Consider the following 26,217-nt stretch of genomic DNA (forward strand, 5'->3'; position numbering starts at 1 on the left):
CTTGAACACTGGGACTACCTGTGTTCTTTTCCAATCATTTGGAACCTTCCGTTCCTCTAGAGACTTGCGGTAACCGGCTGTTAGAAGGGGAGCAAGTTCTTTCACATACTCTGGGTAGAATCGAATTGGTATCCCGTCAGGTCCAGTGGACTTTCCTCTGTTGAGTGATTTCAGTTGCTTTTCTATTCCTTGGACACTTATTTCTATGTCAGCCATTTTTTCGTTCGTGCGAGGATTTAGAGAACGAACTGCAGTGCGGTCTTCCTATGTGAAACAGCTTTGGAAAAAGGTGTTTAGTATTTCAGCTTTACGCGTGTCATCCTCTGTTTCAATGCCATTGTCATCCCAGAGTGTCTGGATATGCTGTTTCGATCCACTTACTGATTTAACGTAAGACCAGAACTTCCTAGGGTTTTCTGTCAAGTCGGTACATAGAATTTTACTTTCGAATGCACTGAACACTTCACGCATAGCCCTCCTTACGCTAACTTTGACATCGTTTAACTTCTGTTTCTCTGAGAGGTTTTGGCCGCGTTTAAATTTGTAGTGAAGCTGTCTTTGCTTTCGCAGTAGTTTCCTAACTTTGTTGTTGAACCACGGTGGGTTCCCACCCCCCCACCCCCTCAAAGTTTTACTCGGTACGTACCTGTCTAAAACGCATTTTACGATTGCCTTGAACTTTTTCCATAAACACTCAACATTGTCAGTGTCGGAACACAAATTTTCGTTTTGCTCTGTTAGGTAGTCTGAAATCTGCCTCCTATTACTCTTGCTTAACAGATAAACCTTCCTCCCTTTTTTTTATTCCTAATTTACTTCCATATTCAAGGATGCTGCAACGGCCTTGTGATCACTGATTCCATGTTCTGCGCATACAGGGTCGAAAAGTTCGGGTCTCTTTGTTATCAGTAGGTCCAAGACGTTATCTCCACGAGTCGGTTCTCTGTTTAATTGCTCGAGGTAATTTTTGGATTGGAGGCAGAAGACTGTTTTTACTTGATATTTGCTTAAAATGCATTCAACATGCGAGGATAACCATATTCTCAAGAAGATTAAAAGTGGTTTAAAAGGAAAAAAATTCTCAGTGGCACGTGTTCTAAAATAATGGCTTTATAGTCTTAAGTGCTTCATGAAAGAGCTGTGTTTAATTCCAGTGAGCTGGAATACAGTGAAAAGAAAAGTTTCCCGTGTATTGTTTGTACGTGTGTCATGAACGGCGATAAGCCGGAATTAAAAGCATCATAACTTGTATTTAAATTTGTGTATAGATAGTATACTTGTGCAACTTACTATCAGATGATAACCGGATGTAGAATATGTAAATCTAATGACTATCTTAGTGTGTACAGAACAGTGTAAAAATGAGATTTTCGTAATGATTATTTTCAAAACTTCATTTAGCAAGAGTAGTAGCCAATTTGGAAAGAAATTTATTACAGATGAACTACCTGGTTTTGTTCTGCATGGAAAAAGCAGCTCATTTTGGTAACTAGATTTCTTATCTTATAGGACTGATTTGAGATAGTTGGATTAACATAGCGCATAGTCTCTTATTGTTTATGAAACTAAAAATGGTAATCAGTATTAGTATTGCAAGAACATGGCAAATAGGATAGATGGCATCCATGTATATATGTTATCAGTCGCTATCACAAATTAATTCTTGAAGCTGCTACAGGTATTATTCGAAATTCTGCCTCAGAACTATTAAAAATGAAATGTTAAACACGTGCTTTTGCAAGTAGGGACTATTGTACGCTATACTGTAGACAACATTCGCAGCTTAATTTCTGGCGCTGTCCACTTACTGAAGTAAGTGTAGGGCCATGAAGTAAAACACAAAAATAAACGTAACTCTATAAATCCATTTACTCCATTGCAAGTACAATCAATTTGAGAAAATTGAGAGTATGGTAATAAAGTCTCTGTTCATCTATCATCGACAGGGGACATCAGCTGATCAAGTAATTATCAATGAAATTTGCCAACAGCCATATAATTGAGATGTTATTTTATTTAGACGACCAATTTTGGCATTCTACTATGCTATCTTCAGGCCCCAAATGTATCGCTCAGAACCAAACGATATTGTCATATTCCTGGATGTCATGAATTCAAAACAGATTCCTACGTGCTTCATTCGAAGACTCGATTGCAAGAGTTGCTATTGAGTCATTTGAAAAACTGTTCAATTTCTTCGGCTGCCGACAGGGTCTTTAATTTTTAGTGTGAGAATGACTGATTACATTTCAAGCCCTCAGAGTGTAGTGTATCTCTTACATTTCGCATTATTTATAACACTTTTTAAAACGGACTAAAAAGTATAAAATAATTTCTCCTAGTCCCATACAGATTCCTAACCCCACAAACATAGTCCTAAAAATATGTTCTTGTGGATTTTTAATAGGTACGACACTACTTATAAAAATAAAGAGAAGACCGTATGGTACATGTGATTGATAACTGAATAATCTACTTACGTCACTAACAATTTTATGGTACTGCAAATATAAACTGCTATGCGATTTTTCTCAGTGACAGCTACACACTACTCTCCTTGCTATTGTCTACTGCATATGCTCCACATTTTTCCACTTTAAATTTTAGGAATACCGTCGTAGCTATCAACAATTCACAAGCATAGATTTTCAGGATTATCTCTATGAGGTTAGGAATAAAAAAAAATGGCTCTGAGCACTATGGGACTTAACATCTGTGGTCATCAGTCCCCTAGAACTTAGAACTACTTAAACCTAACTAACCTAAGGACATCACACACATCCATGCCTGAGGCAGGATTCGAACCTGCGACCGTAGCAGTCGCGCGGTTCCGGACTGAGCGCCTGAACCGCTAGACCACCGCGGCCGGCGGGTTAGGAATCTCTAAGAGCCTAAGACAAATTATTTTATACTTTTAGTCCGTTTTAAAAACGTATAGTCATAAGCTTTTTATTTAAATCATTATTTTCTGTATTTTTGTCTTCCGTGTGTGAAATTTTTCAATCTATTTCAAACATTTTGATGACATCGCAACAGATACTTTTGGTAACAGGCTTATTTATTTTCGCTTCATCTGAGTCAACTAATATATTGCTTCCTACTGCGTATTATCGTATCGTGAAAAGACGTGAAGGTAAAAATTAGACAGATTCGAGGTTACTCGGAGGCTTACCAACAATTGTTCTTACTACAAAACATCCGCGACTGGATCAGGAAAAAGGGGGAAATAGCAGTGGTACACAAACTACCCACCGCCACACACCAAACAATAAAGCGAGTTAATACTGCATTGTCATCCGCTTCTGAATTATGTTTGAGAGCTTCAAGTCTCTAGCTCATTGGGAAGTTGATCTGAAATGGCTGCGTGGAACCCCCTGACAGCCGACGGTTATTTCCTTAGAAGAACGAAAATAAAGGTTTCGCTCCAATATCTGTTCTCTGGAAATATCGTCAGTTATTGACTTCTAGGTTACCTGTAGTCAAGGTTACCCCAAGAGAAAAAGAACTGAGTGAGAAGTAACTGGAACAGAAAAATAGCTTATAGATAAACTCGTCAACTGACGGTTATTTCCATAGATGGCGCTCAGTCCGACAGTTCTAACTGCCTCAACATAACAACTTATACTCATATACCGAAGGCTATTTCCATAGTCGCACGAATTCCTTATTTTCACTCTACCTAGTTAGATACAACTAAACCGAAGTACACTCTTCGATAAACATTGGCCATTCCCTCAACCCTTTTCTTTTATCCACAGTCTTGCCTCATGACGCGAAAGCACAGTACGCACTTTAGTAAGCAATAGTCATGCGCTATTGGCAGTAATTTTTGTCACATGTAGTTAACTATACTTTGAAGACATCTTGGCCACAGTATACTTGTTCACAACTAAGGCATACGTTTACCTCAAAATAATATAGTTTGAGAAGTTTCGGATGCTTGCAAAGATTTTCGCAATTTACGTGTGTTTCGTATAACCTATTTCGTAATAAATAGGTATTTGTGATTCTAGTGTGAATAAGTAATTTACCGCGTCATATAAATTCTGTCTAAATAAGAGTGAATATTGTCTACATTTATCGTAAAGTACTTACTGTCTAACTTCCTTAGTAACAACAACCAGAAAAACGTTCTATAGAAGTACTACAATAAAACTTATACCAGTTTTTGTTGTGGTAATAGATGTCTCTCTTTCTTGCTAGCAATTACCGAAATTCGAAAAGACTGTTGACAGTATTTGTAGCATATCAAACTTTTAAATTAACAGAGAATCAGCAAGCTTAGTTTAAAGTTAGTTGTTTACTATTCTGTAAAATACTGCACCAGGCATAATGCAGCCCCACTGTGCTGTTCTCAGGCACGGGAAGCGTTGGTTACTACTTGTAAGCAACAGTAAATTGCCCTTAACTACTGTCAAGTGACTGGAGACTGCTGTGAATGGGTCTGCTGGAAGGGCCACCAAGAGTTGTGTCCCAGAGGTACCGAAGACTCCTCAAATACTATGCTCTCCTGTGGACACGTTTCTCCTGCAGGAAATAAAAGCCCCCTTATTACCCCCTCCACTTGACAGTGAGCAACTTGTCAATGTTGGGTCCAGGAATTCTCTAAGAGGTAGACAGCGACAGAGGACTCTTGAGTGCTGTATGAATCCCTCAAATAAACAAGTTCGAGGTTCTGTCTTTCACTGAAACTGAGCAAGTGGGACCCATTTCACCTATTTTGGGGAAACCTACTTTGTCCCGTGTCAAGAGGAGGCAAACACAAAAGGGTAGGGTCTATTAATCATCAACAGTTCAATTTTACAGCAAATAATGGTACCACTTAGGGAAATGGTAAGAAGGGATTGGAAGTGACACTAGGTACGCTCAGTTCGTATGCCTAGAGGCCTCATTCAGCATGCTGAAAGGGAACAGGGTACAACCAACTACAGATTTTGGCACATGTTGGAACAAACAATGCCTGTCGTCTGGGCTCTTAGGTCATACTTGGATCGTTCTAGTGACTAGCACAGAGGGTTGAGAATACCAGCCTCACTCATGGAGTTTCAACGAAGCTCACAATATGCAGCAATTTCCACAGAACAGATTGTGGATGGAGCATCATTGACAGATGTAGCACTAACTACATGTGTAACCCAGGGAAGTGTGTTGGGGTCCCTTTCTGTTCATGTAGTATGTTATGATCTTGTGGACAATATTAGTAGTAAATTCAAATTTTTCGCAGATGACGCATTTATCTACAACGAAGTACAGTCTGAACAAAGCTGTGCAAATACTCAGTCAGACCTCCATAAGATTTCAAAGCAGTGCAATGATTGGCAGCCTGCTTTCAGTGTTCAAAAATGCAAAACTGCGCACTTCACAAAACAAAGGAACATAGTATCCCATCAATATATAAGTGTATTACAGCTGGAATCTGTAAGCTCATATAAACTTCAGGTGACAAAATTCATGGGGTAGTGATATGTACATATACAGATTGTAGTAGTATCGTGTATGTAAGGTATAAAAGGACTGCATTTTGGTGGGGCTGTTATTTGTACTCAGGTGATTCATGGGAAAAGGTTTTTAACATGATTATGGCCACACAACGGGAATTGACATACTTTGAATGCAGAGTGGTAATTGGAGCTAGATGCATCGGACATTCCGTTTCAGTAATTGTCACGGAATTCAATATTCTGAGGTCCACGGTCTCAAGAGTGTGCTGAGAATACCAAATTTCATGCATTACCTCTCACCACAGACAATGCAGTGGCTGATGGCCTTCACTTAACGACCAAGAGAAGAGACATTTGGGTAGAGTTGTCAGCGCTAACAGACAAGCAACACTGCACGAAATAACCACAGAAGTCAATTTGTGATGTACAATAAACATATCTGTCATGACAGTGTGGCAAAATTTGTCATTAATGGGCTACGGCAGCAGACGACTGATGGGCCTTTGCTAACAGCACATTGCCTACAGCTTCTCCTGGGGTCATGACCATATCGGTTGGACTCTAGATAACTGGAAAACTGTGTTCTGGTCAGAAACTGTGTTCCGGTCAGATGAGTCCTGATTTCAGTTAGAAAGAGTTGATGATAGGGTTTGAGTGTGGAGCAGACCTATGAAGTTGTCAACAAGGCACTGAGCAAACTTGTGGAGATTCCATAATGGTGTGGGCTGTGTTTACTTGGAATGGACTGGGTCCTCCTGTCCAAATGAACTGATCATTAACTGGAAATGGTTATATTTGACTACTTGGAGACCATTTACACCCATTCATGGACTTCATGTTCCAAACAATTATGGAATTTTTATGGGTAACAATGCACCATATCACTGGGCCACAACTTTTTGCAATTGGTTTGAAGACCATTCTGGACAATTCGAGTGAATGTTTTGGCTACCCATCAAACATTTATAGGACATAATCTAGAGGTGAGTTCACACAATATCCTGCACCTGCAACACTTTAGCAATTGCGGGGAGCTACAGAGGCATCATGGCTCAATATTTCTTCAGGGGACTTCCAGCAACCTGTTGAGTCCATGCCACGCCAATTTGCTGCTCTGTGCTGAGCAAAAAGAGGTCCAACACGTTATTAAGAGGTGTCCCATGACTTTTGTCAGCTGAGCATACGTACTTTAGCGTAACATTTACTAGGGACATGAAGTGGAACAACCACATAGGCTCAGTTGTGGGTTAAGTAGGTAGCAGACGTTGGTTCATTTGTAGAATACCAAGAAAATGCAATCAATCTACAAAGCAAACAGCTTGCCTATCACTCACGCAACCTATCCTAGGATATTGCTCTCGTATGTTGCACCCATACTAAATAGGACTGGCAGGGGATATTTAATGCATACAGAAAAGGGTAGCACATATGGTCACAGGTTTGTTTGACACATGGGAGAGAGTCGTGGAGATGTTCAAAGAACTGTACTTTCAGACACACTAAGATAGACAGAAAGTCTACAGAGGAAGTTACATAAACCAACTCTAAATGATGACTCTACAAATATACTACAATCCTGCACATATCGCTCCCAGAGGGATAAGATTAGATTAATTACAGCATGGTTCAAATGGCTCTGAGCACTATGGGACTTAACTTCTGAGGTCATCAGTCCCCTAGAACTTAGAACTACTTAAACCTAACTAACCTAAGGACATCACACACATCCATGCGCGAGGCAGGATTCGAACCTGCGACCGTAGCGGTCGCGTGGTTCCAGACTGTAGCGTCTAGAACCGCTCGGCCACTCCGGCTGGCATTACAGCAAGCACATAGGGGTTTAAACGATCATTTTTCTTGCACTCAACATGTGAGTGGAACGGGGAAAAAGCCCCAATACCAGGTACAGTGGGCTGTATCCTCTGCCATGCACTTCACCCGTTATAGTTGTAGATGCATTTGGTCCAACCACCTGTATCCAGGAAACTTCAATCCAGGTATGACTTCATACTCTTCATAAAGCCTTTTGTTAGGCAAAAAATTTGAGACACTTTTGAGAAGAGTGCACAATCACAAATAGCAAAACAGTAAGATCAAGTGAAAGCAGTCTTCATGGTTGGTTGGTTGTTTCGGGGAAGGAGACCAGACAGCGAGGTCATCGGTCTCATCGGATTAGGGAAGGACGGGGAAGGAAGTCAGCCGTGCCCTTTGAAAGGAACAATCCCGGCATTTGCCTGGAGCGATTTAGGGAAATCACGGAAAACCTAAATCAGGATGGCCGGACGCAGGATTGAATGTGAGTCCAGTGTCTAACCACTGCGCCACAAAGCAGTCTTCATCTCCCATTTTAGGAATGGTATACTATCACATCATATCAAATGTGTATTCAGACTGTCAGCCATTGCAGAAGCCATTCTGCTCAGCGCAGGGTACAAACTACAACAACTTTAGAACTGAGTGTAACGTATTTTACCATAGCAGAAAAAAGAATTCAGCCGAACATTCTGAACAGTAGACATAGTGTTCAGAAATTAATGCAGACATTGGGCTCCAGAAAGTTACACGAGCTACTATTGTGAAACACTGTACTGTTAAGGACATCTAACGAATTACACAGAACCTCAAACACAAAATGTCTGTTGAATAAAAGAAGTCATAGGAACCGAGCCACAAGTCTCATTGGTAGAGGAACACTTTCTAGGCAAAGCACAGGCTGATTTTGAGACTAGTTTAGAGGCAGCACAAGTTGAAGAACACCTCTGTAAACTTCAAAATCAGTACGCAAATCAAAATTACAAATCAATTTTAGTTTTGGAATTCAGAAAATGTTAGTTTAAGTAATTGTATGCTGTATCTTTCTTCACTATTTATCACAAAATTTTTCTCTATTTCTAATACCTGATAGTTATGAAGGTTCTTTTCTGTGCATTTCTGGAATCCCCCTCACTTTAATTTCAAACAGGATAGAGATTTATGATTTTCTTTTCAGCAAAATTACTAATCCTTTCTACAGCAAACTTCTGTTTCTTTCTCAGACTACAGGCCACAAACTCAATTTACAATAAAGAAATTTCACATTCTCGTAAAAACAGCCGTATCATTTAGTTGTTACCAAACTACCTTTGTCATGAAACATTCAAGAAATCAAATTTTTCTGGTTGAAACTGAGAAAATAACCAATAAAAAGTAATTTCAATGATGATTAAAACTGCATAGTGGACTCGGAGATGAAGCTGGATCACTTTACAAGTATTACTTTTTCAGTACAGCTCAGTGAACGTACTTCTGAGACAATCTTTTGGCATTCCACTGTTCTACAGTTGCAAACTGCATAGCAGCTGTCCTGTGATGATGTGGGAACAACAAGATACAAAAGAAAAAGACCTGGTCCCATTTCACTTACACAGGCGGAAGTAGAAATCTGTTGACAAACTTTCAGAGGTTGTTCAGGGATACCTTTTGAGTTTTCTGGTGGAAGTTACCTACAGCCTCCAGTGGCCCATCACAAAGTAATAATAAAACAGTCATCTATTCTGTTTGTTACCCCAATTATCTTCCTTTCTGTGCAACTACTGTGACAACAATGAAAAAGAATGTAATGCACAACCAACACATCTCATTTCTCGTAGAAACCTATGTACAGATGCAAAAGGACTGTGATGCAGTTATCACTCCATGACCAGTTCAGTGTAGGTCTCGTGCCATTCTTCCACTGCATTTGGTGAAACAAGTTTTTGTTTCCGAGACACACAGTGTACATGAATATCTGCTCTGCTATGTACAATAAAGATACAAAGCTAGTGGTGGCATTAAACCAAATGAAATGCAATAACTCTGTAATGGGCCACCACAGACTGGGTCCCCAATACCAAAATACTCAGATGGTCTCCCTGAATGGCCTCCAAACGTTTGACAGAAGAGGTCTGGTTTACCTTGTACGTCCATATAAAATAACTTGTCACTGGGGCAAAGAGACACTCCACTATGTATCTCACCATGTACAATAAAATTATATAAATTGTGATAAAAGTAGAATTTTGTAAAACAGAATAAAAACAGAAACCAACAAATGGGAGATACAATATCATAGTGCTGCGAAGAAAAGATACCATTGTTATGGTTGACTTAATATTATCAATTTATAAAATCTACTGCAATGAAAATCTTCAAGAAGCTAACATAATGCACTACACAGCTTTTAGTTCAAGGTGTCACAATAGACAGTAAAAAAAATCATTATGTAAAATAATCATTTTCTGTATAAGGAAGCTGACTTTGGAACAACCTTCCTGAAACTATTAGAGAAATTAAAATCCCTTCAAATTTAAAAAGATAGCTAATGGCCCACCTTCTGTCACAATACCTCTCTCTTCTTGCAGCTCACTCTCATCAACCCTCCCTCCCCCACCACTTTTCCCTCCCACTGTCTACCAAGTTCTCTATTCAGATTCTCTTCTTTCCTAGCAACCGCTGTCACTTTCATTCTCTCTCCCACTTTTTTCAAAATACAAAACAAGGCTTCACAAATGCTAAAGAAATCTAAATCATTCTTAAAAACTCCATTATTTTACTACTACTACTACTACTACTACTACTAATAATAATAATAATAATAATAATAATAAATTAGTGTTGCTTTATTATCATTGCAAATTATTGTTATTATTATTGAGTTTGTTGTGTAGTAACTAATAAATATCATTCTTAATTTCTCCATTATTTTATCACCATTATTAGTGTTATTATTATTATTATTATTATTATTATTATTATTATTGCCAATTACTTTTTATTAATAATGCAAATTATAATTATTGTGACTTATGTAATATTTTTTGTGTGTGTTGTTCCTGGTCAGGCTAAATAAGCAACTCAAATACAAGTCAAAAGTGTGACTGAGTGTAATGTCACAATAAAAGTGCATAGGTTTTTTCCTGTCAGTTATTACTTTTTTCACCCCTAGCAATGATAAGTTAATGTGAAAAATTCTGAGTTTCTTAGTGGTTTGGTGTCCATGTTAAACAGTAGGTCACTCTATAACTGGCATGGAAAGATAGTTTATAGGCCAGAGGAACGTAAGGGCATGCTGCCTACGACAGCACCATGGCTCATGTTGGTACATTCTTCTGGCTGAAGAGACCACCACCACCACCACCACCACCACCACCACCACCTCCTCGTCATGCAATTTCGTTTTGTTCATTTCCATCCCTAATTTTTATGTCAGCTCACAAATTTCTATTGCACTAATATTGGACTGAGTAGACCACCTCAATACTATTTTCTGTTAGTACCTCAGTAATTTTACTAATACTTTGTCTTTTGTACATCAAATTAAACAACTATCCCCAGCATCAATACTCCTTTCATATTCCCTTGCAATGATAAAATATATATGCATATTTATTTTCACAGATATGCTCTAGGCCAGCCTTCAATCTATTAACATGTAACATTTCTCTGTACAGAAATCACATTTCTATCTTTCAGCTTGTCCACATCATTAATTGTCACAACAGCCCAGCAACAGAAATTTAAGTAATTTAGGAGTAAAGGAGACAACTTGCCAAACACCAGAAGCTATTGACAGGCATGCGCGCGCGCGCGCACACACACACACACACACACACACACACACACACACACACACACACACAGAGAGAGAGAGAGAGAGAGAGAGAGAGAGAGAGAGATATTGCTTTTGGAATAAATGCTCTCTCTTCTGTGTGTGCCCTCTGACCACTCTACACTTCTGCTATTCAGTGAGTGATCTCCTTTACTCTTAAATTATTCATGTTCTACCAGAACTACATTTTTATACAGCAAGAGTGTTACGTAGTTTCAGTATTCTTTCATATGCAGGTTAGTTGGTACTTATATATATATAAAGATGGTATCTGTTCTTTCGGACATGTCCGAAAGAACAGATACCATCGGTGACCATGCATCTCGTTAGAATGAAATTACAATGAAATGAACACCCTTAGCTGCTTACAGGCATTGACATACGTCAACAGGGACAGATGAAAATGTGTGCCCCGACTGGGACTCGAAACAGGGATCTCCTGCTTACATGGCAGACGCTCTATCCATCTGAGTGGGGGTACTACGAATGTAGTGCGGGACAATGCGTTGAGAATGCGGGTTTTGCAGGAGGCGTGCCAGAGATAAATCCCTGCAGTCACGCTATCGTCTGTGTCCTCGGTAGCTCAGATGGATAGAGCATCTTCCATGTAAGCAGGAGATCCCGGGTTCGAGTCCCGGTCGGGGCACACATTTTCATCTGTCCCCGTTGACATATGTCAACGCCTGTAAGCAGCTAAGGGTGCTCATTTCATTGTAGGTTCTTTGTCAGTTGCGCATTTAAAAGTCACTATTTAAATCTCAGACCTCCCTCACAGTCTCCTGTAAAATGTCTATCCTGCAGCTATTCCTACTGCCAAGTTCTAATATGTCACCTCAGTGTACAATAAATCTGTGACAATTGTTTCCCACAGGTATAACAACACAATCATATTTGGCCGATTGCAAATAACTTAACAGTCCATGCCTTATGTTAGTAGCATATTTTGACATTCTTTACTGCTCTATAAACTCTAAATTTACTTCAGCACACATCCACATTTAAATTCTTAACCTTCATTTTAGTCTAAGTGTGCTCACTCACACTCCACATCTGGTGTATCTGCAGCATTTTAGGTCTCTCTGCACCTTCTTCCAGTTTCAAATTGAATTTAGTTCTTGGACAACTTCATAAGTTCCTTCTCCCTATTATTAATCTGCCACATGCTGTCGTCATCATCATAGCAGTCTCCCTGCTGTGTATTCTTAATTTGCGTAACTGCACATACCACTTCTTGTTTTTGGACTTTTGTGCAGTATCATTCTCTGGAATAAGGTGGTTTCTGAAGGAAATAGTTAAAACATATTCTGCAATCAGGTAATCAATTAACAACTTTGGGATTTGCTGCTTGCACAGTAATTTTGCAATATACAAAAGAGTAGAGGGTAGCATTGAAGGATGACTTCCAAATGTGAAAGTGCAAAACAACCATCACTCCATTTTCTGCCAAACTGTAACAAGTACATCAAACACTCTGAAAATGCTCCAGTTTGCCTACCAATTTTATCATTCAGATGACAGAGCTACAAACTTTCTTCCCTCCTCATCATTCCACAATTATCTGCACTTCAGCAGTTTACAACATTCAAGCTCTCTTTAGGCTGGAAGCACATACAAAAATTCAAAATTGCCAAAAGCTTTTCTTGCATATCTGATTATGGATGGTGTCAGTTAAATAGGTACAATATGTAGTAAAATAATGATTGTGTGCATAAAAGCCCTTTAATAGACCACTACCCACAAAACAACTAATACTGGCGTATCTTCATAATTGGCACGGGGAACCAAGTGCTTTCAATTTTTCACTACCAGATAAGGTATAAAGTTAATAGTCAATTCATTCTGTACTATAATAAGCAGTGTGTAAAATCAAGCAGAAAATTATGTTCCTATATACAGCAACTTACCAAGGCTACAGCATAGCTGGTGAAATTTTGTTGTGCTACCTTAACTGATATAACTGTGCAGTTAAGTGTCTGTAAAGATAGTCGAGATGGAATGTGTAATAAGCAGAAAGATCTGGTATTATGCCACATGCATTTATTAGCCATACATCAGACTGTTAGCAAATTTCAAACTGGCAAAGAAAACAAAATTATAGGGATAAAAACCACATGTAAGCCAGTGGTCATATTTACATGATATCACAGTCTTTATGAACTCTGAAAATTCAGAGTAGGTAGGTACTTGCAATTACACTGCTGCACAGAATTTTATGGTGTCCAACTCTCAATGTTTTTATGCAACAGTTTATGGATTTACACAATGAACATAAGTGCTAAGCCAGTGTTTGAGGGGGATGCAGGTGGGGCTAGGGGAGGTGGTAAAATAATCAATTGTTATGAGATGAGTTATCTTCAGAGTAGCAGCTAAACAAAATCTCTCACTTTAAAATGTCTTGTTTTGCTTCTCAGTTTACATACACAATGAACATAAAAAACTTGTCACCACAATATTTAGGCAGAGATGGCAACTTGCCTACATATTCCAAGGCATCTTAAAACGAATATATCTGATTACACTGTCCTTAAGCAGACTGCAGACATACTCTCACAAAAATGGCATACTGCAACAAAGGACAGTGTACTCATGAAAACATAGAAATATCACAAAAAGTTTCAAACATATCTATTAAAAAATTCTGAAATGTTATAGCACCTTCTACAGTTTCAGGAAGGCACGACTGGGCCAAGAATTGGTGTTTTCCACAAAACAGATAAAGCTGGTAAACACTCTTACTGATTGTAACACACACACACACACACACACACACACACACACACACACACACACACACACACACCTCTTTACCTAGTCTTTTATTAATTAAAAATCGTGTCCAACAATACGTGAATGGTCTACATCTAAATTGTAATGGCAGTAATCTATCACACAGGCAGTATACATTTACAAATTTATTGTATATGCAAAAGTAATAATTTATTGCAGTATTTAGAAATTCAATGGAGGCAGTTCTGTTCCACTAATTTTTCAACCATGTTTACACATGTATGTGATCTTAAAGTTCTAGATTTTTTTTGTAAATAAATAAAGTAAAACAAAAGATTTAATATTAACATTGCAGCAGACTGCAATATAACATTTGTAGCAGAATAATGGCAACACATTTATGCCTCTGTCCTTCTGAAGACTATCTACTGCCTGTTAAATATCTCTAAAAGAAAACGATAAATACACAAAAACGAAAGCACAAACAGATTAGGCATAACAAAACTTTAATCAATATAACTATAAAAATATACAACTAAATATGCATAATTTTGGAAAGGAAAGAACAGATTTATAACATAAGGTCACTATATGATAAACAAACAACAGAAAACTGAAGCATGAACATATTAACAAAAGTGTATGGTGTTTGTGTTTTACTCAGAGCACGTACTGTTTGTCAACATAACTTTATCAACAATACCTCTTTGAAAATATCACAGAGTGGGTCACTGAATATAAAAACTTACAAATTCCAGTATAATATTACAGCAGAATATAATTGTAATAAATCAACTGCAGTACTGAAATGAAAGGAAGAAGCAGAAGCTTATCTTCAAGCAGCCTGAAAAAATTATATAAGCGCTGAAATTTAATTTCAACTTAACTCAAGAAAATCAAATAATGCTCTCACTAATTAAAAAATACAATCAACTTTTTCTTATACCCCTCACTTCACACTTTTCAGAGGTATACAATTCAGAGTGTCTTCGATGTTCTGTTTCATTGGGTGAAATTTGAAATTACATACACATGATAAACACATTTAAAATGCAAATATCAGAAATTTATACATTATTATGCTGTTCATATTAATCTGATTACAAAATGATATGTCACAGAACTCCACGAATACAGTAGAAACAATGCTGGTGACTGAATTTGTAACTTGTTTCCATGTTCTGTTAGATAGTTATTACAAAAAAAGTTGACAGACAACAATGTATTTTCTGCCAAATTTAACAACTTTTAAGTCACTTTTTTCCGTTTGAATGCACTTCACTCCACAAAATGATTCTAAACTGATGTCTTCCCTATAACACAGAACCTGAAAATTGACAGGCAATCCTGAAAATTGACAGGCAATTTCATGCTTTGCCAAAATGTTACGCCCTTAATTTTAAGAAAAGCTAAGCAAATATTATGCCTATAATTTGGCTGCAAGTCATAGCTAATTACAATTGTTGTTAACCAGTATTTACAAATGATTACCTTAAGAAAATTTTAAAAAATTAACATTCAATTTGCAAATCTTACATAATACCATTATGTACAAAAAGTATGACAAAATTATATCTGTGCCACAAAAAAAGATTAAAATGGTCTTTTTTACCACAGTGATGATTATATCTTATACATATCCACACACGATAGATGCCTTGCTTCAACTTTATGAATTTACAAAATTTTCCATTAAGCTGAAATATATCACAGAAACTGATAAATAGAGGAAGATCCATATAACACACACACACACACACACACACACACACACACACACACACACACACACCCTAATAATAAACCAACTGTAGTCCAGAACACCTTGAAACTGAAGGAATGTTTAAGAATTAATAAAAAAAATTGAGGAAGTACCAAAAATAAAAGTAATACACGACTGATACCTGTCAGAAGCAACTGAATTGAGCAATATTCCGCTATGAAAATAGTGTAAAAATAAATGCAAGGTTTTTAAGTTTGCTGTCTAGGTCAATAGAGCCTTAGTGGAAGCTCAAATTAGACATGAATAAGAAGGAATTGTTCATGGTTAAGGAATCACACCAGCATTCCCCTGGAGTTGGGTGAGGGAGTCTCTGAAAAACCTGCATCAGACTGGTTGGATAAGAATATGGACACAATCTCACAATCTCTCTCAAATACAAGTGAAGGTGTGTGTGTGTGTGTGTGTGTGTGTGGGGGGGGGGGGGGGGGGGGGTTAGATACAGGGACCATTAAGAGTAAGAACAGATTAAATGTGTCACTCTGTGCAGGAAGTGACAAAACTAGTTACGTGTAGAACAAATATAATTTTTATAATATTTTGATGAAATCTTTCCACAAAACTCTCTAATCATTTGAAACTGTCCCCATAAGACCCACAGCTTCAGGTGATTGAGAAGAGAAAATATAAGAAAATGCTGTTTGACAATAGCGTGTATAGCAATGAGATCACAGGATAGCATAATTTCAACTGATACAAAACTGTGCTCTTGGAAAAGACAAATACGACAGGGATGTATAATTACCACTGGTGGAAGCAAGTACAGTAATTGTACAAAAAAATGCTAACTGACACATTAATGAAACAGTACAAAGTGATTAGAAAGTCCTCTAAAATCATCCAGCTCATACAAAAACGAACTGAGAACAGTAGGGTGAAATAAGTGACTATAGCTGTGGCAATATTCACTTTAGCACACAGCTAAAAGGAAACAGAACTCTATAAAGTCTAGAACCATGAAATCTTACCTCTGTTCTCTGAAGTAGTCTTTATAAACAATATGAGGCAACTCATCCATAAATGGATATAGTATGAAGTTGTTACATCCACAAAGCTGCAACAACAGTTCAGGAAACTGGGGAACTGCTTGTACAGATGTCAAAGCTGGTTGCCATATTCCCACAACTATTTTTTTTTTTTTTTTTTTTTTTTTTTGTGGTGTTGGGGAGGCACTCCCACCCTCTCGCCCACAGCCTGTCCAACCTTCACCACTAAACAATATCCCACCTCAATTGCAGCACCAAATTATGTATCTTAGATGGTGCTCAAGAATAAACAGAAGGCTTAAAGATTGTTTCATCACACACTGACCTTCGAATTCTGTAACCTATGAATGTAATCGGCAAAACCATGGATCTCATTAACAGTGTCAGTCTCACTCAAATACACAGACACAGCAATAGAATTAGGAACAGATCAATCTGATAAAGACATATGCTGTTTACCTGTAAACAGACACTGACACAATAATGTAGAATGTCAATTAACCACAGCACTTTTTGAATGCTGTACTTTTACAATTAGATAAACAAATTTAACTTAGATCAAACTTTACCAAACCACAATAATTAAAAACCGATATATATTTTTCAAATCAATGCTATTGCAAGGCATGTATACCAGTTAAAAGTGATACATTACAGCCAACTAGTGCCAAGAAATTGTGTTAAACAGTTTGAAATCTGAAAAACTTAATTGAATCACTGTATTACGATTACATTTCATTCTTCTTGTGACAAAATACGTGGAGAAAATATTATAAAAGACCAAATGGGAAAATACAGATAAGCATACAAAAAGATAACTAAAGCATGTGTAAGGAACATTTACACCAATAATGGATATACTGTAACGGAACAGATGAAATATCCAAAGACATCTGATAGACTGAATTACAAGACCTCATACCAAAGCACAATGTATAAGATTTTGAACTATTTACAGCAAATGAATGTCCCTAAGAAAGATTTAATTTAGTTGGGTAGAAAAGTTGTGGCCTAATATATCATGGCCCGATTGTCTCAGCACTACTGTGTGGAGTTAAAATGGTCAGAGGACCAATAAGCTATTAATATTTTGGGGAACCAGCCAGTAATTAACAAGACAATGATATAACAGAACCTGCAAAAACTCATCTAAAATCCTGGGCGAAGAATTCTGAATGTTGACAGTGCCCAACATAACAATACAGTAAGGGCTTAGCACCAAACATGGGGACTTCGAAAACCCAACACGAAATTTTGATAGATACTGGTCAATCATTACTGTGAGTTTTTTCAAAAATAAAGTAATTCCAGATTCTCTAGTATAACTGCCTAAACTTATTACTGCTCCACAGCACACATTAACTGAAGAGTGTTTAAAACATGTCCTACAAAATTCAACACTACTTATGAGAAACAATCAACCTGTTGTTAGTACTGTACACTTACCTATTCCTAATGATAACAACAAGCAAAGCACAATATTATATCAATTTATATTCCATTTTCTTCCTTCCTATCTTGGTGTCTATCTTTACATCATTCGATTACAAGATTCTTTCAGCAATAATTCTGAGTACTACATTCTTACCACCTGCCTGCTGTCATAAGCCTACCTACTTGTTTTACCCCTCTTTACTGGTTAAACTTTAAATTCACAGAAGTGATTGTGATGGTCAGTCACCTTCAATTACAGAAATACAGCCTGCACGTCTGAGTTTGTCAAAATTTTCTTTATTGCATTTCTTAAAAAGTAAATAGCTGATACTGATTTTTCATCACTGTGATTCATAACTGCCAGAATATGTAAATGAAACTTATGACAACAACATAAATAACTTCTAGAACTGACAAATATTAGCAATTTTATTAATCTGTGACTATTGCTTTTGAATGTATGTATTTATGTATGTAAGGTTTGCTTGGTACTTGAGTGACACTTTTATCACAAAATTTTCTAATCATTATCTGGTAAACATGATTGAAAATTGCAGGATAATATGTGATCACAACCACAATGCTTTCTAAGCTTCCTCCAGACTTTTTGAATAACCCCTAGGGGTTTACTCAAAAGTTGATTCCTCAATCATGGCTAATTCATAATGATCAGATGATTATTTTCACAAATTATTCCTCTTATTTGAAAAGATAGCAAACTCTAAATGCAACTAATTGTTGCAGCATGATTATTGTACAATAAAGTTATTAGTCTTATACTGATTAGTGTAACCATTACTTCATATGAAATGATATGAAAGACTGGAATTGATGGATCTTCTTAAATGTCTGAAAGGGACTGGCTATCCCAGTACATCACAGTGACAAATTGTTTAAATCCAGAACACAAACCTATTACAATGCAAGTGATGAAAAAATGGTGATGTCTCACATTTCACTTAATTTGATCTGTTATTTTATGCATGTCACAACTCCTTGCAGGTTTTGTGCTCTGTTTCCGGAACTATCTACACTTTTGCACTATGCTTATCTGCAAAAACTTTTGCTAATATATTTTAATAAGGCAGCTGCTTTTTCAATTAGTTTTAAGTAAATGATTGAAGAATACTTGTCTTTCTGCCACAACACACTTTCACATGCATGCACACACGCATGCTCACTGCCGACACACTTACAATATCCTGAATTATTTGTTACCGTGATGTCGATGGTCGGTTACTGTCTATAGACTCTTGATCATTCATCTCTTCTGGCCCTCGTTGTTTCTTTAAGTTATCCATGTATTCCTGCTGTGAAGTAGCTAATACTTGTGCCAAAATGTCAGCATCTTCCCATTCAGTCAGCCCTGTAACATATCAGTTGAATAAAGTAAAAAAGATCTGATATCAGATTAATAATAGTGATGAATAATTCAGACAACCATCATAGACAATACTTTGTACACCCTACAACAGGGTGTTCCAACCGAGCTCCAGGGAGCCGGAGCGCTCACTGCGGTAGGTCGGAGCCCACATGGAGGGGGGAAAGCGAACTCACTGCCTCCTGCCCGCATGCAGCCCCAACTGATGCAATAATCCGTGTTCAATGACAGCTATGACTAACCGCGGGAGCCCTGTACCTCTATTGCAGGATACCTTTCTATTCATTGAGAGGGGTGGTCGTCCGCAGTGTCTTGTATGTCAAAGTATTTAATTCTGCGAAGAAGTACAATATACAACGACATTATACACCTTCACGCAGCGCACTACGATCAGGTAGAAAGCGTCACCAAGGTTTTGCTTCTCGTTTGAAAACTAAACTCAGGAACGAATTCGGGGAAGACATTTTGACTCTTCATTGTTTTATTCACCAAGAGGCACTGTGTGCTGGAACAGTAGAGCTAGGTGGCGCAAAGGAAGATGTTGTGAAGTGTGTTAATTTTGTGCGGCGTCACGGTATGAATCATCGCCAATTCAAAGGATTCCTCAAAGATATGGAAGCGAAGTGTGGGGATATACCTCATCATAGCACAGTTCGTTGGCTGAGTCGGGGAAAAGTTCTTGATGTTTTCTTAACCATTCGTGAGGAGATATACCTTTTTCTCGAAATGAAAGGGGAAGAAATGCGTTGTGTGAAAGATATAAAATGGATATCAGACTTGGCGTTCCTATCTGACATAACCATGCATCTGAATAATTTAAATCTGTCATTACAGGGCAAAGGGCAGCTAATCGTTGACATGCACGACGAAATCAAAGTGTTCATGGAAAAGTTACGTTTATTTGAGAGGCAGATGAGTAATGGACATTTAATGTTCTTCAATCGTCTTGTTTCTTTAAAACTACCTGAAGGTACTACTTTCGGCGAATACCAAGCAAAGTTAAAGCAGCTCATCACGTCCTTTGAAACACGTTTCCGAGACCTCACTAGTTTGGAAATCGAACTTAAGGTGTTCAGCACTCCATTTTCAGTTTCCCCCATGACTTGTCATCGTCACTTCAATTGGAGATTATTGATTTGCAAAATTCAAATTTGTTGAAAGAGAGGCACTACAACACGCTGGATTTGTCACGATGGTATCACTCCTTACAGCAAAAAACGTTTCCCATGCTTCACAACAATGCCGCTCAGCTCATGTGCATGTTTGGATCTATGTATTGTTGTGAGCAGCTTTTCTCAGATATGAAAAGAGTAAAAAGTAAGGAACGATCGTTTCTTCAGGATGCAACAACGAAGGCCATCCTCCGCATTAACGCTGCGAACACTTTGACGCCCGATATTTCCGATCTTGTAATGAAAAGAAAATGTCAAGCTACAGAGGCCCAATAAATTTAGTATGCAATTTCTTGTAAAACAGTTGTTTCTTATTTATTTTCTGAACATCGTATTTTCTGGTGTAGCATGTCACCACGTGTTAGCAGCTAAGAGTATGAGATTGTCGATCTTTTAAGATGCAGCCGGCACCTCAAAACGCTTGCCTTGCCGCCTGCCTCAGCCAGCCGTGCCACGTGCCGGCCCACTTGAATGTCCACAGCGAGCGACACGGCTCCCTGGAGCAGGGAGCACTCCGCGGCTCACAACGGAGCCGACGAGCTGGAACAGCCTGCCCTACATGATGTAACATGCTTTTGCCTCCATATATTCTCAGGCATATGAGCCACCGTCATCCACTCCCCCTCCCCCCCCCCCCCTTTTCCTCAAACCACACACACACACACACACACACACACACACACACACACACCCCTTTTCTAACATTTCACTTTTATCATCACACATAATTCATAATTGAATTACACATAATCTCCATTTTTACAAACCAAAAAGCTCAGGCGACAGATGATTCATGAACGATGCTGTCTCCAACAGCTGAAACCCCTGGTAATGTGCAGCTCGCTTGTGGTCACCACATGAGTTATTGCTCTCAGATGAAGATGCTACTGCTGCATCTAAATGAGTTTCACCAGTCTTTGGAGAATTGCGTGTTAAGTCTGAACGCGGTGGTGATCCGTGTCCTGGAAATCTGCCTCTAGGAGATGACCTCAGTTCTGATGAAGTTACAGTTGCCGAGCTGCCAGTCTCTGTAACTGGAAGCTGCAACAGATATGTTCAATTATATACACAATTTTTTTTTAAAAATTGTGTAATGTTACACTAGAAAACATATTTCTATACCAGAAAAAGTTTAGAACAGAAAAAACAATTACCTTTGATTTGTTTCTTTTCTCATTGTCTCGTAACCATTGTAAATAGCTCTCCCTAGCCACCTGCTCCTCTATAGCTTCATTTGTGGCTTCCCAGTCAGTAGCTCTTAGTTTATCCTCCAACATTGTCTGCAAATAAAAATTCATTAACATCTGTCTAGCAACAGTTAGATATATATTGTGAATATTAAATTCCATACCTGCTCAATGTGAAAATCTTCACTAACACTCACAGCTTCCTTCATTAAATTTTTTTCTGCAAGTCCTGGTGTGTAGCTAGGTAAACCCAAGCCAACACCTATTGTTGCTTTATAAGGGTCAACAATGCTGTTATAGTGACTTCCACGGTGGTATGACAATCTTATAGGCTCATTATCTGTCTTGTGTTTTCCATGGAAGATATTTATGGGTTCTGAAAATGTTATTAAAGTTACGAGTTAATTTGTGAAAGCCTGTGTTAAAATTGATTTTGTGTGTGTGTGTGTTACACTTTTTAATATATCAATCAAAATTTGAATCTTATCACCTACTCCAAGTCAAAGTGAAATTTATACCTAACAGACAAATCAAGAGAACCAACAGAATTTTAAGAACATATCCAGAGTATATAGAGTAAAAGAACAAAAAAACTATAGAAAAAAAATCAAGAAAATCTAGAGTAATGACTGGGCAGGACTGTCAAAAAATGAAAGACCTGATAAAACTGGAGCAACCACCACAAAAAAAGGAAACACACATGGTGTAAAGTGATGTGTGACAAAGCCACAGAATAAAGGATAAAAAGCCTGTAAAAAATTTTAACAGCCAAAAAATTTGAAAAATGGGAAGAAATCATCAAGTTACGGAAGACTTCTTTGAAAATAATCTGCAGAGAGAAAAAAAAGACATTAGGAAAATAATAGGTTTAAGGAGATGGAAGAGGATTTCAATACCAGAGCAGTCAGAGAAAATATTACAGGACTAGCGAACCAGGTAATGCTTCGTAACTGCTAAATCAGTGATATGTCCTCATTTTCCTGTCTCTGCCCCTCTCCCTGTTATCCTCCCTCCTCCTCCCACTATCTCTTCCCACTTTATATTCATTTCCTCCTCCTCCCCACCCCAGTCTCTCTCTTCCCCGTCTTCCCCCCCCCCCCCCCCCCATCCCCTTTGCATAATTTTAATCTGCAAACAGGTAGGATTACAAAGTCAGCCACAAGTAGAACTTTTCCGTTTTCTGTTACAACCAACCATGAGGAAGAAAATGAAACAACACATTGTTTTGCATATAACTTTAGTGTAAAATTATATATAAAGATAAAATATAGATGGGAGAAGCGATATGTCTAATAGTTTAAATGCCCTACTATTATAATTAAAACTCACTGAGAAAGAAAATGAAACTGCACATATCCAAAGCACAGAACAGCATTTTCTTTCTCACAGTGGGGTTTAACAGAAAACCTGTACATTGTTGTTTAAAAACTGTAGTCTATGTCTCTCTGAATGACTGTTAGAGTATTATGTAAAAATTTGAAGCAAACTGGTCAAGAACTATGAGATTTTTGGTAACAACATTAAAACAACAACTTACCTTTATATAGTAGTATAGATACTACTGAGATTATGCTTCAAAAGGACAAGATGGAACACCGGATATGAATGTGAAAAAGAACTGAGATATTGGCACAGTACTTTTATACAGTACTCAACAGTGATATGCCGACATATATGGCTCAAAATGGCTCTGAGCACTATGGGACTTAACATCTGTGGTCATCAGTCCCCTGGAACTTAGAACTACTTAAACCTACTAACTAACCTAAGGACATCACACACATCCATGCCCGAGGCAGGATTCGAACCTGCAACTGTAGCGGTCGCGTGGTTCCAGACTGAAGCGCCTAGAACCGCTCGGCCACACCGGCCGATGTTGACATATACTATCAGTTTGAAAAACCAAAAACCTAACCTGGATTTCAAACCCCAACACACAAAGAAATCCAGAAGGTAATAAAATCATTGAAAAATAACAGAGCACATGGAGAAGATGAACCCATTTCAAAAATCAGAAAATCAGGCCATGAAAACATTACACCCATAATACACAGTCATCAAAGATACCTAGGAAACAGGAAAGATAACAAAAGAATGAATGTCAGCCCCAATTCAATCCCCTCCTGAAGAAAGATAAAACAGACACCAATAAATACAGAGGAACTTCACTGCTACTCGTCACACACAAAATTCTGCCCAAAGCCCTGATAAATTGGCTACAGTCTCAGATACATCCACAGAAAGAAGAATATCAAGGAGGGTTCAGGAAGGGAAGATCACGCAGTCCCGGAACACCACACTAACATTTCTCAACTTTAAGAAGGCCTATGACTCAGTAGATAGAGAAGTATTCTTCGACACACTGGAAGAAATGAAGGTGGGCAGCAGTACCAGAAAACTATTCATGGAAACACTAACAACTACAACAGCCCAAGTCAAATTTGTGGGAGATATCTTGGAACCATTCGGAAATCAAGACAGGGGTGAGACAGGAAGATGACCTGTCACCCATTCTACTTACCACAGTTTTAGAGAAAATAATCAGGACACAGGACAAAGGAGTCAATGGTGGAGATAAGGAAAGAACCGTCAACCTACAATGTCTGGCCGTTGCTGATGATATCACCATCATAACAAACAACACAGAAGAAACCAAAAAAGCTCTAGAGACACTACACCAAATATCAGCCGAAACAGGACTACAAATCTCTTATGAAAAAACTCTGTACATGGAGACAAAATTCACAGACACCCACCGGAAACCATGTACAGAAAGATAACACACATAGGAAGTTTCGAATACCTGTGATAGATTACATAGAATACAGAACTGAACTTTATGTCCTATACAGAAAGAATCAAAAAATTACAGAAAGCTTACAGACTTACATGGAGCCACTACAACAATAGTAGTATCTCCATCAATGCCAAATTATGACACTATAATATGCCAGTCTTAACAGAGGCCTTAAATGCCATAGAAACAGCAATACGAGGAGAATGAAAAGCAAGGAGATAGCAAAACAGGAGAGGAAAATACTGGGAAAAAATCTAGAGGGCAGTTCAGGAAGTGGATATCTGGATCAATTGCCTGACAAAAGAACTGTACGAACAGACGGAGAGTATTAAAATCATCAGAAAAAGAGGAGCTAAGTGCTACAGACACTACAGGTTGACTGGAGACAGACTAAAAAAGAACATTTTTAACATAGGACAACTAATAGGGTGAAAACTATCTGGATAAAGGAAACAATGGAAGACCTAAAGAAACTGAACATCTCCACAGAAGACAACAGATGTGGGGAGGGGGGGAGACAGAAATTTGTGCAAACAGAAAAAGAAGGAAAGCAATAGACAAAAGAGAGGAAGAAGAAACACAATGAATATATGAGAGGTTTTTGGGCAGAGAAAGAACAGAGGGTGGGAGAGGGAGCGTCCCATGAAAATTAACTGTGTGTTAGCATTCTCCTTATAGGGGAATTACTACTGATGCTGCGGCTGATGATGGTGATTCTAGTAATATGTAATATTGTTGTACTTTAATAACTTTCTCTGCAAGGGAAATTCTGCAAACTATTACACCTAAAAATGTGCACAATGACAATTTTTTGAATTAATCTCATCTTCCCTACTGCGACTACCAGTATTTGAGAAGTCTTTAGCTCGTCTGTTCCATGTAAAAGTTTTCTGCAAGTCTAACAAATATAAACTGTACATTCATACAAATTTATACCAAGAGTAAGTTCATGTAAGTCTCCATAATTTGTCTATGTGAAATGAGTTTGTCATAATGCGTAGGACATGCAGGATACAAGAATAAAACCCATATGGAACATACCGAAGACCACCATGAGATCTACCATGTGATGTGAGCACACACAATTGTTCGTGTGGGCATAATGAATTGCAGATTTTGCATATATACCATCTCTGCAATGCCTTTTGTGCACGATATCCTAATACGATACAAGGGGTGGCACTCCCTCTGCACGAGAGCACATATCGACAGCCCTAGCTTGTTCTCGACTGAACCTTCTATGTGATTAGCTTGAAGGTATTTTCTCTTAACAGAAGAATGGAGACGATATTTGGCCAACTCTTATAACTGTCTGACACACTTCTAATCTACTGACAGTTCTCCATCACTTGTTGATTAACTATCTGATCACATTGCACTATTAATGGAAATAAACAGTGCAGCAACTTACAGTTCTGAAGCACGTTCAGACAAAGCAGTGGAGGTTATTAATGACAACTGTATACCATTTTTTAAGAAGAAGTTAAAATAAGTAGCTAAGGATGAAGTACATATAGAACGATATGCTAATGTGAAATTAAATTTATTCCATAGTAAATTTGTATCAATACTTGAAAGTAGCAATCCTAAAACGGTATCCAGCAAAGTCCATTACACTGATGTGCAAAACAGTCATCCTGGTGGGCCAGGTGTTACGGTCTGGGAAGGCACAATGTTGTGTGGGTA

At 38.0% G+C, this 26,217-nt stretch overlaps 1 protein-coding gene and 1 long non-coding RNA gene across 3 annotated transcripts in view; both read right to left on the reverse strand.

The window, feature by feature from the left end:
- Positions 1-13,447: 13,447 nt before the first annotated feature.
- Positions 13,448-15,930, reverse strand: LOC124554736. Its single transcript, XR_006968425.1, has 2 exons — positions 15,539-15,930; positions 13,448-13,867 (listed from the first exon to the last, which is right to left on the reverse strand). It is a non-coding gene; the product is annotated as an uncharacterized LOC124554736 (long non-coding RNA).
- Positions 15,931-16,700: 770 nt separating this feature from the next.
- Positions 16,701-26,217, reverse strand: part of LOC124554734 (OTU domain-containing protein 5) — a 93,696-nt gene continuing 84,179 nt past the window's right edge. For both annotated transcript variants that reach the window (XM_047128384.1, XM_047128383.1), the window contains exons 6-9: positions 21,899-22,110; positions 21,702-21,827; positions 21,315-21,588; positions 16,701-19,360 (exon numbers count right to left, since the gene is read on the reverse strand). In XM_047128384.1, coding sequence (XP_046984340.1) covers positions 19,209-19,360; positions 21,315-21,588; positions 21,702-21,827; positions 21,899-22,110 — 764 coding nt within the window. In that variant the 3' untranslated portion in view covers positions 16,701-19,208. The remainder of the gene's footprint in view (positions 19,361-21,314; positions 21,589-21,701; positions 21,828-21,898; positions 22,111-26,217) is intronic.

Source organism: Schistocerca americana, chromosome X, assembly GCF_021461395.2.
Source record: "Schistocerca americana isolate TAMUIC-IGC-003095 chromosome X, iqSchAmer2.1, whole genome shotgun sequence".
NCBI lineage: Eukaryota > Metazoa > Arthropoda > Insecta > Orthoptera > Acrididae > Schistocerca > Schistocerca americana.